The 18,846-nt window shown below is 42.7% G+C and overlaps 1 protein-coding gene across 1 annotated transcript; it reads left to right on the top strand.

The window, feature by feature from the left end:
- The first annotated feature begins 4,776 nt into the window (after positions 1-4,776).
- Positions 4,777-18,160, top strand: LOC128732520 (transmembrane protein 181). The gene is made up of 5 exons (XM_053825785.1): positions 4,777-5,665; positions 5,725-6,002; positions 17,450-17,552; positions 17,628-17,852; positions 17,917-18,160. The coding sequence occupies exons 1-5, from the start codon at positions 4,777-4,779 to the stop codon at positions 18,054-18,056; spliced, it is 1,635 nt and encodes a 544-aa protein (XP_053681760.1). The 3' UTR covers positions 18,057-18,160.
- The last annotated feature ends 686 nt before the right edge of the window (positions 18,161-18,846 follow it).

The raw sequence follows: 18,846 nt of genomic DNA, 5'->3' as shown, positions 1-18,846 counted from the left end.
TTGTAAGTTGGTCGAAAACAAGTGATATTATGAAAAGTTTTAGCGCACTGTAGCAGCATTTTCAAAAATATCACGAAAAATCATTTATTTCTTGTAAATTTCATTTATTTTCGATACACGTTTTATATAACTTCCGAAAATGCTAGAATACCAGTTACGGCAGTTTTGAAAGGTTCATACATTGCCAAATCATGGAAAAATAATCAACAATGCAAAAAGCATGTTTTATAAAATGTCTGATTGGTATACCGGCCCGCGGAATGTGTCATTTACATATCTACCTATTTATTTAATAGTTCACTTATTTTCCACCTTTTATGTATTTTATATTTATTTGTTAATATATCTCATATATTTTTTAGCAAATAGCAAAGTCACGATTAAAATAGACTAATGCTCTTTTTCTATACTCGATATAGATTGAAACACTCTAAAAAGGCACAGATTAATACTCACAAACTGCTTGGTATCAAATCTTGTAAAAAATATCAATCTATACCTATAAAAATGGATTTCTGTCTGTCTGTCCGTATGTTCCTTATAGAATCGAAAACTACTGAACCAATCCGCGTGAAAATTTGCACGTAGAGGTTTTTGGGGCCAGGAAAGGTTTTAGTGATTGTTAGAGACCCCTCCCCCCACTAAGAGGGGAGGCTCCCATACAAATGAAACACAAATTTCTGCATAACTCGAGAACTAATCAAGCAAATAGAACAAAATTTGGCATGTGGGTGTTTTCGGTGACAAGAATTTATTCTATGGTAAATTGAGACCCCTCCCCTCTTCATAAGGGGAATTATAACTCCTCTCCCCTTTAAGAGGGGGGGCTTCCATACAAATTTACTCATAACTCGAGAACTAATCAAGCAAATAGAACCAAATTTGGCATGTGAAGGTTTTCGAGGCCAAGAAAATTTTCTATAGTGAATTAGGACCCCTCCCCAGTTTAAGAGGGGAGCTCCTGTACAAATGAAATACAATTTTCCTCATAACTCGAGAACTAATCAAGCAAATGGAACCAAATTTGGCACGTGTGTGTTTTTGGAGACAAATTTTTTTTCTATGATGAATTGGGACCCCTCCCCACTTTAGGAGGGGGGGGGGCTCCTATACAAACGAAATACAAATTTCCTCATAACTCGAGAACTAATCAAGCAAATGAACCACATTTAGCATGTGGGTGTTTTTGTAGGCAAGAATATTTTCTATGGTGAATTGGGACCCGTCCCCACTTTAGGAGGGGGGCTCCTATACAAATGAAATACAAATTTATAATTTGAGTACTAATCAAGCTAATGGAACCAAATTTGGCATGTGGGAGTTTAAGTTGGCAGAATTTTTTTCTTTGGTGTATTGCGATACCTTCCCCTTTTAAGAGGGGAATATAAACCCATATAAATGAAATACAAATTTCCTTATAATTTGAGAACTAATCAAGCAAATGGAACCAAATGCGGCATGTGGGAGATTTTGGAGTCTTGAATTTATTTTATGATAGTTAGAGACCTCTCACCCCTGTGGTAAGGGGATGTGGACTCTCATACAAATAAAACAGAAATTTTTGCGAAACTCAAGAACTGATCGAACTCGAGAAATTCGAAATTATTGACTAAAACATTAGTCAATAACAAGACCACAAAAACTATCTATAGTAACACTAGATCATTCAGGACGAGACGGCCGCGAGTGTTGCCGGCGACCCGCCGTCGGAAGCGCCGCCCACTGTGGGGAGGCAACTCAGTACTGTCTAGGTTTATTTATTTTCCTAGGTCTACCTGGGTTTCCTGGAACGAGCGACAGCGAGTATGGAGAGGATCGCGAAATGGTACTTTCCACAAAAAAGTTTTCCGTGAAATGGTACATTCCGCTTAAGGTTTTTCGCAAAATGGCATTCGGCGTAATGTTGTACAATCATGGCGAATATTACTATCCGCTTTCTGGCTATGCAATGAGGGTACAGGGGAGTTGTTTTCTACTTTACTGTGAGAAAAATTTATATATTAAAACACCCATGAACTCCCCAGAAACTTGCAAAACTCAAGATTGTGACAAAGGTCATCCGAGATTCACGATTTATGTACAACACAGTTTCATTTGTGACAATACGAAGTTTGTCGGGTCAGCTAGTGATTAATATAGGACGCAAGGAGAATTTCTGGTGAGGATGTTCTATTATACATATTCTTATATTCATATAAATTTGATCCATAATATTATGCATGCATTTGTTTTTGGGTACTATTATAACACAAATAGTACCAAAAAACAAATGCATGCATAATATTATGAATCAAATTTATATGAATATAAGAATATGAATAAGGTACCCCAAGTGGGGCAAGTGGGAATACGGGGTTAGTGGGAACGGAGCTCATAACTCTCTTCAACCTCATTTTCTCCAAACAAACCTTTCTAGAAATGAAAGATACAACTCAAACGCGTGTATTAAAATTATAGATTATTTATAGCAGGCATTCCAAACGTCAAAATTGGACTTTAAATTTTAGCGTGATTTTCAATTTGCTTTGTAAGTTTGACGCACCTTTCTAGAAATGATATTTTGGCCACAAGCTTTACGTTAAAGTACATATTTTTTTGGCAGTAGGTAAACATAACGAGTGTATTAACAAATTACACCTGAAAACTAGTTATTTAATTTGACAAATGGCATTAAAAAAATGGGTCGAAATAAGGTCGGCACTTCGAACCGCCCGGGGCAAGTGGGACCTATAAAAAATAATGTGTTTCAGCACAAAACTTCCTGTCTTAATACATTTTTTAGATGAATTACCGAACATTTTCAGTTCAGTTACATAATATTTATATCAGTAAAGCTTTAAAATAAAACCGAAAAGGACTAAACCAAGTGGCCCCAAAAAAGAAGCCCACATGCACAGCTTATGAGGGAACTAACAGTTTGGTCACATTTTGGTTACACCTAAACGATGTTAATTGAATTTGGAAAGGCAAATTTGACATAATTAAGCAAATCTGCAACTGGAATTGAAACAATAAAGTGTTGTGGTTATTACAGCGTAACTATCTCTTATGAGTAGCTCTACCGAATTGGGCATGGTAGACCAAGCAGATCATAATCGTAGTTTTGAGCTATTAAACAATGGTTTATCCTAAATTACGTCTCGCAAGAATTGGATACAACGACATATTCAACTACATTTCATAACAATAATGCTTTACAACGTAATTGCTCACGATCTGTGTTTTATATAAATTATAAAGTCGCCCGTTGTGATCTGAATTGGTTACGCTGTTTTCGAATGAACCCTTCGCACAAATATTGTTTTTGATGCTTCTTGCAATGCTTTTACATTTCTGTATATTAACTTACACAATTTACTATGATTTTATGCTTTTTAATCAAATTTGTATATAGGTCCCACTTACCCCGGTAAATGGGGCAAGTGGGACCTATCGTCATAATTAGTCAATACAATTAGTCTGTACTGCCTTGTGCCGAAGACTGTAGAACAATAAATAATTTTGAAAATTCTCCTCCAGCTTCATTTCATGTAATTTGATAGGCCTTTTTCGTAATTAATCCTGCGAAGTGATACCACTGAAGAGTTTCTGTGCTGAAAGAATTTTGAAATAATCATAGGTATAGAAAACACAGTGAAATAAATCCAAACTATGCATTTTTTAGGTCCCACTTGCCCCGGTGTACCTTATAGAATAATATATATTTCGGTAAATCGAATTTGATTGAGTATGAAGCACTTATGAAGATTGTGTGATATTTTGCAACAATATTTTGCAACAAATCAATTCGAAAAGTACATGTTGTTGAATTGTGAAATGTCTGAGATTTATAAATAAGTATTTTTTATTTATTTAAATGTCTCATGTTCTGGTAAAATGTTATAGAAATTAAAGCTGTCAGAATAACTATTTATTTACTGAAATTTTTCTATCAAGCGTATGATATTTAATGTTCAACACTAAAGTATTATTTTTTAGACAAAATTTAACAGCCTCATTATTTATTTACCATTTTACAGCGGAGAAACGAAAGGGTGCGCATTTTGCCCCAAGTTACCCTAGCAAGGAGTTATTTAATACTACAAACTGAAGTTAAAAGACATAGGATTCCGAAAACATTTGTATCGTCCTTATCTAGGCCTGCATACCTGGTCAAAACACTTTGAATATTTGCTGAAACATTTATGTTTAGAGCTTTAAAAATACAACTTTTAATAAATATGAACAGTAATCGGCAAACATTATTTGAAACATTTAAAACAAACACATTTCGAACTTCACTTTCTACGTAACGCCTGCCAGCGTTAGACCACCCGTGCGGTGGCCATGTGACAGTCGTTCCTATCACCAGGAAAACTGAATGGCACGTGCGGGCTTGCGCGTTAGTCACCAATCTCCTTTCTTCATATTGAGTACATTGCAATACCTACAGCCAAGCAGAGCGAGATTTTTCCGACTGGAAAAGTTTGTTTTGACAAGGGATGAAGTATTGAATTACGACGGGGTGTACTTTCCTGTGTGGCTAAAATTATTCATATACAAGTGATAACAGTGGACATATTTCGTTCTTTGCTGCATAAGTTAAATGATTTTCAATCTGTTTCGTCATCATTTTGGAAGTAAACTAAATCTGTTTAGTTCGATAATCGTTAGAGAAAAACATTCACTATTTTAACATGTGCGTAAAAAAATGGCCTCCACACGAAAAAGTCTTCTCTTGAAGAAATAACAAATTGATTCACTTTCCAAAAAGTGTTCAAAATCCACACGGCCGCAATGGCCACCAAACCGCCTCAGGACACTTCCGGGCTAGGCTATTCGTACGTAACTCCCGGTGGAATATTCCTGAGGGTAAAAAATACGCTCTCGCAGTTCAGTGATTTGTTCAGTGAGTTTAACAAATATATTGCACCGGCCTACTATCACGACCGCTGTGAACGATCCGTCCATATGCGACTATATTCGATGAACAAGCGTGAATTCGTGGTTGTATTTCTGGCGTTACTTGCTTGCTTCGGGTTGGCTGTTTTCATCGGATTAGCAGGTCCACCGATAACAGTAACTACCATGGTCACAGGAAGCTCGCTGATGCCAAATACAACCGGTTCGGGGGGAGGTGGGGCGGATTATCTAGCTAATGGCCCGTTTGTGATGCGAACTCCCCTGATGACGACGTATTCGCAGCAGCTGTGGTTGATTGCAAGCATCGAGACGGACAATAACGACGATGAAATTTTCGATAAAAGCTTTCACGTTAGTGTCGCCATCGATGGTCTCACCATGGAACACAAACCGACGACTATTCTACGAGCGGAGCACGGGAAGAACCGTACGCGGCATCTCAGCTGTTCGCGGAATGCCTGCGAGGAGTTCATAGTGCTGCATCTAGGATTTTTGGACTATGCACACTACATAATAACCGTTCGGTTCTATGGGTTGGAGAGCTTCCATCACCGATACAACATCAATAGTGTGCAGTTCTACTTCAAGACGTATAATCCGGCTTTCACTCAGATTGAGATTTGGTTCCGGTTTATATTTCTATTGTTTACATTTATTGTGACCTGCTGGTTCGCACATACTTTGCGCAAATATCCCATCTACGATTGGTCGATCGAGCAGCGGTGGATGTCGATTCTGTTACCATTGTTGCTGCTCTACGACAGTAAGCTCGAAGTTCGGAGTTTTCAAACAGATTTTGACAAGATTCTTACTATTCGACAGATCCCATCTTTCCGTTAATTTTCCTGGTAAACAGCTGGCTTCCGGGTATGATCGACGCCATCCTGCAGGCGACTTTCCTCTGCGGGCTGCTTCTGTTCTGGCTGTGCATCTATCATGGACTTCGGCAGAACGAGCGGAAATTGCTAACCTTCTACGTGCCGAAGCTGATCGTCCTCATGCCGCTGTGGTTGTGCGCCATCGTGCTGGCCACCTGGGAGAAGTGCAACGAGATGAAAGATCCTACCTACAGCCACTTCGTGGATACCGGAAACTATAGTGTAAGTAGATACTTCTTCATTATGGCGAGTCCTTTTTATTAGGTGTAGATTTATATGTTAATCAGTATTATCAATTTCCCACCCTTTCAAACGCGATGAATTATAACGGTCGCGGGCGAAACCGTCGCCAGAATCGTCGCGGGGGCAAATATCGTTTATTTTGTCAAGTAAATCAATAGCTTACGTGCTAGACAAGCATAATATGTACTTATCACTTACATACAGCCAAGCAAATTCTTTCTGCGACGATTTCAAGCTATCAAAAAAGTGAGCAGCGCATTTTGTTACCAAAGAAACGGGCAATAGTTATGAGAAACCGGGCAGGGTGGTGTAGTTTCGCTGGTAATGACAGACGTGCTACACATGAAGGAAGCAGCTACACACAGGTGGAAGCAGCACTTCGACGAACACCTGAATGGCACCCAGGCGGAGAACCATGGCGGCGGGGAAAGCGATTTCGACGGTGCAACAAACGGGGAAGAGGTGCCAGCCCCAACGATAGGTGAAGTTAAGGAGGCCATCATGCTGCTAAAGAACAACAAGTCAGCTGGAAAAGATGGCATCGGAGCGGAGCTTATTAAAATGGGACCAGAAAAGCTGGCCGTTTGTCTGCACCGACTAATTATTAGAATTTGGGCTACCGGAGCTACCGGAGGAGTGGAAAGATGGGGTTATCTGCCCGATCTATAAAAAGGTCGACAAGTTGGACTGTGAGAACTATCGAGCGATCACCGTTCTCAATGCCGCCTATAAAGTGCTGTCCCAAATCATTTTCCGCCGTCTATCACCAATTGCGAATAGATTTGTGGAAACTTATCAAGCCGGCTTCGTCGAAGGTCGGTCTACAACGGATCAAATATTTACACTGAGACAAATCCTCCAAAAGGGTCGTGAGTACAGAGTTCCCACGCATCATTTATTCGTTGACTTCAAAGCCGCTTATGCTACCATCGACCGGAAAGAGCTATGGAAATGGACGCTATGGAGCTATGGACGAGAACAGCTTCCCCAGGAAGCTCATCAAACTGATTAAATCTACGATGGATGGTGCACAGTGCTGTGTTCGTATTTCGGGTGGATTGTCAAGTTCATTCGAATCACACAGAGGGCTTCGTCAAGGTGATGGTCTTTCATGCCTGCTGTTCAAAATAGCGCTACAAGGTGTTATGAACCGAGGGGCGCGATATTCAACAAATCTAGTCAATTCGTTTGCTTTGCCGATGACATGGATATTATCGGCAGAACATCTGTGGCGGTGGTTGAACAGTACACCAGACTAAAGCGCGAAGCAGAAAAGATTGGGTTAAAGGTAAATACGTCTAAAACAAAGTACATGCTGGCCAGCGGAACCGAGGCCGAACGACACCGCTTGGGCAGTAGTATATTGATCGACGGCGATGGGTTTGAGGTAGTCGATGAATTTGTCTACCTTGGGGCACTGGTAACGGCGGACAATGATACCAGCCGTGAGATTCGGAGGTGTATTATCAGCGGAAGTCGTGCTTACTATGGGCTCCACAAGCAATTGCGGTCGAGGAGACTAAGTCCCCATACAAAGTGCACCCTGTACAAGACGCTTCTCTACGGGCATGAAACATGGACAATGCTCGAGGAGGATCTGCTCGGAGTTTTCGAACGACGAGTGCTAAGAACGATCTTCGGCGGCGTACAGGAGAACGGAGTATAGAGGCGGACGATGAACCATGAACTCGCACAGCTCTATGGTGAATCCAGTATCCAGAAGGTGGTTAAAGCTGGACGGATACGATGGGCAGGGCATGTTGCAAGAATGCCGGACAATTACCCTGCAAAGATGGTGTTCGCCTCAAATCCGGTAGGAACAAGACGACCAGGAGCGCACCGAGCAAGATGGTTAGACCAGGTGGATCAAGATCTGGCGGAGAGTACTCGGTGTCGAGTTACATGGAGAAACTTTGTTCAACAGGCTTTGTCTTAGGACGGCAAGCCACGTAAGTAAATAAGCTACACATGAACCCAGTTAACATATGGGTGAGTGTGCAAATGAAGGATTCCAGATCAAACAATTCGGGTTGGTGAAAGGTTTGTAACGGATTTGCTCTAGAAATGTGATAATATAGAGTTTCCAAACAGCTGAAGCGTGACGGTAAAGCGTTTCAGATATTTAGTGAGCAAAATATCTGAAGACCCCGACTTATTGAAAGAACGTTTAAAATTTGTTGGTTCTCACTGTCTGGTGATGTGTGAATGGCGAGTGAACGTAGCAAATCCAGGCAGATGCGAATTGAACATCCGAACTTGATTTCAGACGGAGATTTGCCTTCAAGTGCTGACGTGATAGGAAGCAGTGGTGACATGGTCAATACCATTTTTGAGACAAAACTCTGCACTGGTGAACTGTGTGCCGCTGTCACTGACTAGTGCCTCTGGCATTCCAAGTCCTGCAGAGACTACGTTGGATAGCAATCGTGGAAGCAGACGTTGTTGATCTTCATTTTTGACGTAGGACTACGTCTTACGGCAAGTTTTGAGTTGGAGATTCCAAAAAATCGAAAAATGCGAGCGTCAGGAAAAATGAAAGGTTTTGAGCGCTAATAGCTCAGCGGTTTTCCGATCGATTTTCAATATTCTTACACCAATCGATCGGAAAAGCTTCTAAGAATTGACCCAAATAAAGAAAAGTATGGATTCTTGATGTTGAACTATTGAAAAATTGAATATAATGAACTTATGTTTTACCAGTATTCTCGCTTCGTGATTGGTTGTTGAAAATGACGTCATCAAAGTAGGAACGCGTTTTCACGCTTCGGCTTATAATTCAGTCAATTTTCAATCGATTTCCAAGATATTTACACCAATTGATCGGAAAATCGATTTGGAAAATATTGAAAATATAGAAAACTATTGATTTTCAATGCGCGTCATTGAAAAATTGAAAATAACTCTAACTCGGTCGTACCAGAAATTGTCGCTTTGTGATTGGTTGGAGTAATTTCCAATTATTTTCGAACGATTCTTGGTACAATTCAGGAATCACCGAGAAAGTTGATGGAAAGTTCCATTTAATTCTACTATAACAAAGTTACAAGAGAATTAAATGGAATCCTACCCTTTCTCGTTGATTGCTATTTGGCTTGAAAATTCCTTATTGAAATGTACCACCAACGACAATACGAGTGGTGACGCAGTCGTGCACGTCTGCAGTTCCCGGTCGGTCGTATTCATCGGCTGCTAAGGAAAGGAAAGCATGCTGGAGCTGGAGCACTCGTTTCGCTGCCGTGATGGAATATCTGGCTGCTGAAGTTCTTGAATTGGCAGGAAATATGCTGCTTGCGACAACGAAACGATCAGAATTATCGTCACTTGCAGCTGGCCATCCACAACGATGCAGAGTTGAACAAATTGCTGTCCGGTGTCACCACTGCTCAGAGAAGTGTCTTTCCGAACATCCAAGCTGTTTTGTTGCTGCCCAAGAAGACGGAAAAGAAGGCTTAAATTTCCAACATATCACGTCGACGAAATGTTCTTTTAAGGACGAAACATAATGTTCATGAAGATTTGAAGAATTGTTGCTCACTGATTTTAATTCTATTTAATTAGACTGATTCTAATTGTTCGCTTCTTATCAAATAATTTTAACCTCTCGCGCTTCTGTTCGCTTGTTGCTGCTGGTTAAGTGGGTCGTCTGGGAAGGTACCAAAGCAGCCAACAAATATACCAGCTCCAAGTAGATGTATTCGGTCAAGCGTCAAAATTCATAAAACCATGGGTTTAATAAAATGAAATACTTTTGATAACATCTTTTGCATCTTCATATAAGAATTTGTTCGTTCTTCAAAGAACGGTTTCCGGTAATTGATGAAACCTATAAAACTTGGAACTTAGGGCTTTTCACTCGGTTTTCTTTAGCAACACAAATTTATCCATCACCAATGCTACAGTAATAATACGTAACGCAATTTTCTTTGGCAGCAAAAGGCGAACGGCTCACTGGTAACTTTGCGCTTCTGTTCAGACTGAAATTGAAATGCTCTATTTTATTTAACGTACATGATGGAATGAAGGACCATGAAAAATGAGCGGGACCGATTCTTGTCGCTTGCTCTGGTACATAACACGAGGTAAACCGGCGAACAGCATTATTCAAACGATAGCTGAGCTACTGCCAACATCTTATTGTCTGGACGCGACAAAGGAAGAAGCACCAAGGGCAAACGAAAGTCACGCTCGACTCGTGCACGTTTGCAGTTCCCGGTCGGTCGTGTTCATCGGCTGCTGAGGAAATGGAAAGTATGCTGAGCGTGTGTTGAAGCTGGAGCCCTCGTTTCGCTGCCGTGATGAAATATTTGGCTGCTGAAGTTCTGGAATTGGCAGAAAATATGCTGCTCGCGACAACAAAACGACCAGAATCATATCACGTCACTTACAGCTGGTCACTTGGAGTGCTATTTCATCGTGACATACACGAACGGCTTCGTTGATCGCATAGCTGCTGAGGCTTTCCGGTTGGTCCGTTGCAAATCCGTGCCTGGTTTACGGTTATCGGTACTCCAATTTACCGAACAGAGATTTACGTTAAGTGCGTTAGTGTAAGTTTATTGCAAGCTGGAGTTATGATAATCAAACAATCGGTCCTTTTAAGGGCCACACATCGATTGAAGAGTTTATTATATTTTCTTGCCCAGTTAATACCATAATAACACAGGCAACGAGCGAAAAGTTGAATTTTTCGCCATTGCGGAAGACCAACAAATGACGGAAATAAATATTCTGGTCATGGGCGACATTTTCTGCAACTTCCGAACCGTGTGCTGGTTGTAAATGCTTTATTATCAGTGTTCTTTTGTTAGCCACAGAAAAGTTGCGCAAAATTTTCAATTTTTTGAAAACTCGCCCGTACCGTCTACCGGTTACCAGAGGAAAAGCATTATTCAACGTAGAAACAGATCATAAAAATTTATTTACTGTTTGGTTTATAGAGTGACTTCGTTTCGTTTTAATAAAATAGATTCAATCAATTCATGGATATAACTCCAAAATCGGTTGAAGATTGAATGTATACAATGTTACTACTTTGATAAACGTTACGTATGTAGCTTGTATACATGAAGAATCGTATTTTTACATACATGGATACATCCTGCTATCGCTACAAAGAGACTTACGTAGTCCTACGTCACCTGTGCGGCCGTGTCTTGTGCACAACCCCTCTGATTTTTTCTTCTTCCCATATCAAAAATAACTCTCTACTGTACTCGGTCCTAGGTTATTCGTCGCCCGTCTATTGCTGGTGCCGGTGGGACTCTTGAAGAGAACGGATTTCACTACATAGTCGTCCGGTATCCTAGTGACGTGGCCGGCTACGTCGTACGTCGGATAGTTCATATGCCTACGCTACTCTACACTTTCCGTTAGTCCCCTGTTAAAAATAGTCCGAAACAGCTTTTGTTCAAATATGACAAGTACACGTATGACTTTCGTAAGCAGAGTCTCAAGTCCGAGGACTACCGGTTTGATTAGCGTTTTGTACATCGTCAGTTTCGTGTGGCGGCGTATGCTACTTGATCTAAGCGTCTTGTGAAGGGAAAAGTAGGATCGACTTCCAGCTTCAATGCGTCGTTGACTCTCCTTACTCGATTTATTATCGGCGGTGACCAGAGAACCCAAATATATGAACTCTTCAGCCACTTCCAGTTCATCGTCAATAGTCACTGTCCGTGGGAGGCGAACGTTGCTTTCTCTGAAGTAGAGGTGGGCAAAACGGCTCTTTTGTGTGAGCGGCTCCGAACCGTTCGTTTGCTGCTGCGAACCGATTCAAATGAGCGGCTCATGGCTCACAGTTCGTTGTTCGGCAGGTTGACAGTTCGGAAAATTACGATTCCCGAACCAAACTTCGTGTCGCCTTCGGGTGCGTTTGAGGAACCGTGGTTCTTTTTCAAGAGCCGTTCGTTTGAACGCTCTGTTTTGTGAACCGGTTCATTTGAACGGCTCGTGAGCCGTTCGCCCATCTCTACTCTGAAGCCTCTTCCTATCATATATTTGGTTTTCGACGCGTTGATTTGTAACCCAATCCTCCTGTAACGCCTCCGTTTCTTGTATGGTGTAGGTTTCTAGTAATGATGTGGATGTTGTCTGCGAAGGCTAGAAGTTGGCTACTCTCGTTTCAAACACACCTTCAACAGCGATATTGAATAACATACAGGACAGTACATTCCCTTGCCGCAACCCTCTGCGCAATTCGAAAGGATTCGAGTGTTCTCGAGTCCTTGTGGATTTGCGGAGAGTAAAAGTTTGATCCGTAGTAGCACGGGCCCCCATAAAACCCGCCTTGTACAGCTCTTCGAATTATCTTGCTATTGGGAATAGACGACATAACAACATGGGGAGCACTTTGTACGCGATGTTGATCAGTGAAATGCCGCAGTAATAACAGCACTCTAACCGATCGCCCTTTTTGTTGAAGAGACAAGCCACACCTTCCATCCACTCCTCCGGTAGTATCCCCTCTTCCCAAATCCTTGAAATTATCCAGTGGAGTGCTGTTGCTAGCGGTCCTCGGTCATTTTTGTAGAGTTCTACCCAAAGTCGGTCCTTTCCGGCGGCCTTTGATCTGAACGTTTTTAATCTGAACCCCGTTGGTATGAATGCGTTCACATTCAAAACTGATCAAGTGTCATACCCAATTGACGGTTAAGTTGATCGGGCAAATTGAAAAAAAAGCAAAAAAACTTAATTCGTTTCTTGCTCAGCAACTTTGGCAATATAGCTCATAAGCAACTTATCTCTCTCTCCAGCACTCTAAATAGACCATTTTAGTTACAACTGTCGAACCAGTTTCCTTTTCTATAATCTGGATGCTCAGAATTCGCGCATATTCGACATGTTTTCAAAACGTTTGTTTTCCTCAAATGGCGATTGTCCCTCTTTCAGCGTAAATTTTACCTACGTTTTGGCGCACAACCCTGGTGCATCGCAGAAAACAAGGGAAAAAATAGACTTCAAAATTGAAACAGAAGGAATCTGGTTAGTTGATATCTGGTTGCAGATACTGTCGATTGGCAGCGACCCGATTTAGTTGCAGGTGGGAAAAACACATCTAAGCGTTTTGGCTTTACTACACTCCACTCTGACGACAACTGAACGTGTGTCCTATTGACTGACGTATGCGTTGCTTTGTCACAGCCAGGGCCCGGCATCGTCGAAACAAATAAATGCAACTGACTTTCTCTTACCTTCACTTCATTAATGAAGTGACTTGCTTCGTTTATTGAACTAAACGTTTCAAGCCACCTTCAGTTGAAGTTGGTGGCTGTTTCAATTGACGACGGCAGAAAGTCAGGCACGATTTTTCGACATTGACAAGGTTAACATTAATATACGTTGCATAGTAGGAATTTTTACTCACATTCAATTCATTTGCATTCATAGTTGCTGGTCTTCTTCTGAATATTTGATAGAAAAGTACTAATGAAAATTTGAAACTGATCGTCGAAGTGAAGTGAAACCCGTTTTGCTGACGCTGACTGAAGCTAGTTTGAAACTGAAGCGGTGCTGCTTCTGTAGAAACCGAAGCTTTACTGCTTCATTTATGAGTGACGCTATGCAATTGAAGATGACGTTGTAGGGCCCTGGTCACAGCACAGCGACAGCATAACTGCGGCTGGAGAACTGGGAGAAAAGTGGATCAGCGCCGTGTTGCCAGTCCAGTTGCTCACCACATTTAGCAGCTAACCTGGATATACAAATAATGATGGAGTACCACGAAGATGTTCCACCACCGGGAGCACTCCACACTAGTGACGGAAAGAATGATACTTACTTACTTTAGTGGCAACGGTCCGTTACCGATCCTGCGCCGAACGAATTATGGTCCTCCAGTACCGTCGGTCCTGGGCTGCGGTTCTCCAATCCCCACGAACACCAGCTGAACGTGCATCGTCTTCGACAGCACACACCCACCGGGTGCGGGGTCTGCCTCGGAGTCTACGGCCTCTTCCTGGTTCTCTGCTGAAAATAGTTTTGGCTACTCTTTCATCGGGCATTCTGGCCACGTGTCCAGCCCACCGCAGCCTGCCACATTGCACTACCTTCACTATATCAGCATATTTGTATACTTGGTATAGCTCGTGATTCATGCGTCTGCGCCCCTCTCCATTTTCCATTTTGCCACCAAGTATAGATCGCAGAATTTTACGCTCAAAAACCCCAAGTACTCGCCGATCAGCTTCCTTTAGCGTCCATGATTCGTGTCCATAAAGGGCCACCGGGAGGATTAGTGTTCTGTAGAGCGCCAGTTTTGTGCGAATTTGCAAACTACGGGACTTCAACTGGCTACGTAATCCGTAGTAACCCCGATTCGCGGCTGTAACTCGTCGTTTCACTTCGCGGTTTACATCGTTGTCACATGTCACGAGTGTACCAAGGTATATAAATTCCTCCACTACTTCATATCGTTCCCCATCTAACTCCACCTCGGCACCTACCAGCAACCATGTACTTCGTTTTGGCGGTATTAATGGTAAGTCCCAATCTCGCAGCTTCCCTTTTAAAGGGCCTAAAGGCCTCTTCCACTGCTCTACGGTTGATTCCGATGATATCGACGTCATCCGCAAAACCAAGAAGCATGTGAGATTTCGTGATGATAGTTCCATTCCATTCCACGTTTGCTCTTCGTAATGCACCTTCCAAGGCAATGTTGAATAGCAGGCTAGAGAGTGCATCCCCTTGCTTCAGTCCATCCAACGTCACGAAAGCAGCTGAGGTCTCACCCGCTATTCTAACGCATGATTTGGATCCGTCCAGCGTCGCACGAATCAGCGTTACTAGTTTCGTCGGAAAACCATGTTCTAGCATTATCTGCCACAGCTAATTTCGTTTGACTGAATCGTACGCCGCTTTAAAGTCCACAAACAGATGGTGTATCTGCAAGTTGTACTCCCGGAACTTGTCTAGCAACTGGCGCAGGGTAAACATCTGATCCGTCGTGGAGCGACCCTCACGAAAACCAGCTTGGTACTCGCCGACGAAGGACTCCTCTAACGGTCTCAGTCTGCAGAACAGGATACGGGAAAGCACCTTGTAGGCAGAATTGAGCAATGTAATTCCTCGATAGTTTTTACACTCCATTCGATGTCCCTTTTTGAAAATTGGGCAAATGAGGCCATCCAACCACTCCTCCGGCATTTGTTCTTCCTCCCAGATCCTGACAATGATCCGGTGGATTGCTTCGTACAGCCGCTCGCTCCCCGCTTTTAGAAGTTCAGCCGGGATACCGTCCTTCCCAGCAGCGTTACCGTTTTTCAGCTCACTGATTGCCTTCTTAACCTCCTCCTGTGTTGGTGGCTCCACAGCTTGACCATCGCTCACAATTTCTATCCTGTCCCTGCTGATCTCCGCATTTACCTCTCCATTCAATAGTGTCTGGAAGTGCTCCTTCCACCTGGCTGTTACCGCCGTTTTGTCGGTAAGCAAGTTGCCAGCACTATCATTGCACATCACAGGTATGGCAAAATTCCTGCATCTCACCGTTTTATAGAAACTCCGTGTGTCGTTGCTGGCGTATCGCTCCTCTGCGCCGGCGAGCACGTGCTTCTCGTACTCGCGTTTCTCTAGACGATGGATTCTTTTTTCCGCAGCTCTAGTCTCTCTGTATCTCTCTCTGTTTTGACGCGTTGCCGCAGTGAGCATGCGACTCCTGGCCTGGTTCTTTTCGTCTGTCACTCTCTGGCATTCGGCATCAAACCAGCTGTTACGCTGTTTTCCACGCGTCGTGCCTACCACCTCTCTCGCTGCTGTTTGGATGGCACCATGGATGTTCCTCCACAGCCCATTTATATCTTCTACTTCTACCTGCTGTTCTGCGATTCGCTGGTCAAGCTTCCTAGCGTACTCCACTGCTACGCCATCTGCCGTTAACCGCTGGATGTTGAAACGCAGCGTCCTCTCAGTGCGAGCTTTCGCCGTGTTCGACAGCCTTGCGCGAATCTTACTCACTACGAGATAGTGGTCAGAGTCGATATTTGGTCCACGAAAAGACCGTACATCGATAACATCCGAAAAGTGTCGACCGTCAATCAAGACATGATCGATCTGAGAGTTAGAGTCCCCATTTGGATGCCTCCAGGTGTGTTTCCGAATATTCAAACGTGGAAAGTAGGTGCTACAGATGGCCATCCCTCTGGCCGCGGCAAAATTTATGAGCCTCAGACCGTTATCATTGGTGGACAGATGCAGGCTATGTCTTCCAATAACTGGACGGAAGAATTCCTCCCTCCCGATCTGCGCGTTTGCATCTCCGATGATGATTTTCACGTCGTGTTTTGGGCACTCTTCATAGGTCCTCTCAAGCTTGTCGTTAAACTCGTCTTTAGCATCATCGGATTTATCATTTGACGGTGCGTATAAGTTGATTAGGCTATAGTTGAAGAATTTGCCCTTAATCCTCAACACGCATATACGGTCATCTACGGGCCTCCACCGGATAACTCGTTGCTTTTGTTTTCCCAACACTACGAAACCGACTCCATGTTCTGCTTTCTTACCGCCACTGTAGTAGATGTGGTACTTGAAAGAAGTGCCTGCAATAAGGTCTACTGCACGGAACTCCCTTTCTCCGGAATTTGGCCACCGAACTTCCTGAACAGCAGCGATCTCCGCTCCGAGTTGATGCAGCTCTCGAGCAAGCAAACCAACCCGTGCCGGTTCATGGAGAGTCCGGACATTCCAGGTACCAAGTTTCCAATCGTTATCCCTTAATCGTTTCCTTGTCCCTTGCCGTGTCCTATACCGATTGTTCCGTCCTGAATTTCTTTGTTCGTTGTTCGTGGTAATTGAGTTTTCGGTATACTACCTCTCCGGGGTCGCGATACCTACATCCCGCTGAAGGGTCTGCCATCTTAGGTATAGCTTGCGGGATACAGCATTTCATATTCAGCCGCCCGTTACGAGACAGACGCTGTGTGAGCTGCCCATCACCTGGAGAACAGGCGCTCTAGTTCGCACCTCCTAGCTTAGCTGCTTCAGTAAGTACATGAAGCATTACCGGGTAAGGCCATCGACCGTCATCATTTGACTTAGATCTGCGTGGAGGCGCCAGGTGGGAGCTTGAGAAAGCCAGAGCTATGTTTGACGCTCCTTCCAGGGCACTCTCTCCATTTCATACCCAGGAAAGAATGATGCGATCCATAAAATCAGCAGTGCAAGCCGTATACGATAGTATCCGACAGCTGAACAATAAAGAATTGAAGAAACTGGTTGTTGAAAAATCTGAAGAACAAGAAGCTCTCACTCCTCTAAGGAAGCTCCAAGTGGGGTAAGACATAAAGCTTCAATTCTCATCGTTTCCCTGTCTGGTACGAGAGACGCTTGGAATTAAATTCAAGTGAACATATATTTATCTTAACGATTGGCGTAACATTCTGCTTTATCACAATATTATTTACACACATACCCTTCTACCATCATTCCAGGGATTCAAGACATTTTTCTACATCTCCGGAGCCATGTACCTGCTCTATTTGCTGTTGTTGATTTTGCGGGCATACAGCGAGCTTCGATCAATGCCTTATTTCGGTAAGTTGCATGAGCACCAATTTGTTTTGACGTTTCCCTGGTCACCACCAAAAAACGAATCTGCTTGTTTTCCAGACATGCGCCTAAAATTCCTGACTCTGCTAATGCTGTTTGTGCTACTGATTACCTTGATCATTACCATGTGTCGTTTCGGTTTCGGCATCCTGGAGGATAATTTTGTCGCACAGCTGAACACAACGTACAAAAGCTCTGCCCAATTTATGGGCTTCTATGGACTGCTGAATTTTTATCTGTACACAATGGCGTACGTGTACTCACCGAACGGTAAACCCTTGCATGGTAAGTTAGAGGAATAGATAGCCGAAAAAGCATATACTTATTTCTATTGTTGTTATAATTCTAGAAGCAACCATCACAAAGGATAACCCAGCGTTTTCAATGATTAACGATTCGGACGAAGAGGTGGTGTACGGATCGGACGAAGAAAGCCGGCGACCGCTGAACTCTTCCTGCGGCAAAGGAAATGACTACGACAGTGACTAGAGGCAGAATTGGGTGCTTCCAATCTACAGAGTGTAGAATATGAAATGAATGAACTTTGGTTTGGGATTCCAAATTAGTGGAAGCTCGACTCGGAAGGTCGGCACTGGAAGGAAACGAACAGGCATATCTTTTTCATTACTGGAATTTTAGATACTGAGTGTGCTTTTTCCACGAAGAATTAAATGCGTGTTTGGGTGTTATCTTCTTTTAACGAAATGGCCTTTCCTGATCGAATTATATTGTTATTATAGGTAGTCCACACAGTTGGATGATTATGAATTATGTTTCGTCCTGAAAATTGCAGCCCGTTTCAAACTGTTAGGTGTATTACGAATATTTTGACCTAAATCAATACCATGTAGAATATAAGAACGTAGTAACGTAATGGTCCTGGAGTACATTACAAATTACAAACTAAATATTGAACAATATTTGCATCAGTAGGTGAGAAAAAAGAAAGTCCACAGACTGCTGACTCCGTGTGACAAATGTAATTGAACAAAGTATAGTAAATAAAAATGTTTTATCCAGAAGAATTGAGTAGTTTGTTAGTGCTGGGATTGGGTTAGTAGCCTCATTTGAGCCAATATTCGCCTGATGTGACTGATTTGACGAGTTATTAATTGTGTAAACTGTATTATTTATACTTTTGAGCGATTATATTACTCTCAATAACGAGAAAAAAATTGTATTCGTTCTCGAAACTGCTGGAAGGAACATAACGTTGATTTGACCATAGATGAATAGTGTAACATTCGGAAACTTCGAGTTACTCATTTATTGATTCCTA

Source organism: Sabethes cyaneus, chromosome 1, assembly GCF_943734655.1.
Source record: "Sabethes cyaneus chromosome 1, idSabCyanKW18_F2, whole genome shotgun sequence".
Classification (NCBI taxonomy): Eukaryota; Metazoa; Arthropoda; class Insecta; order Diptera; family Culicidae; genus Sabethes; species Sabethes cyaneus.
Note: the sequence above shows the minus strand (reverse complement) of the source record. Positions and strands in the feature narration are given on the sequence as shown.

Coding starts and splice junctions, on each gene's coding strand:
- LOC128732520 (XM_053825785.1), top strand. CDS start 4,777: ATGGCCACCAAACCGCCTCAGGACACTTCCGGGCTAGGCTATTCGTAC. Junction 17,553..17,627: donor TCGATCAATGCCTTATTTCG/GTAAGTTGCATG, acceptor CTTGTTTTCCAG/ACATGCGCCTAAAATTCCTG. Junction 17,853..17,916: donor GAACGGTAAACCCTTGCATG/GTAAGTTAGAGG, acceptor TTATAATTCTAG/AAGCAACCATCACAAAGGAT.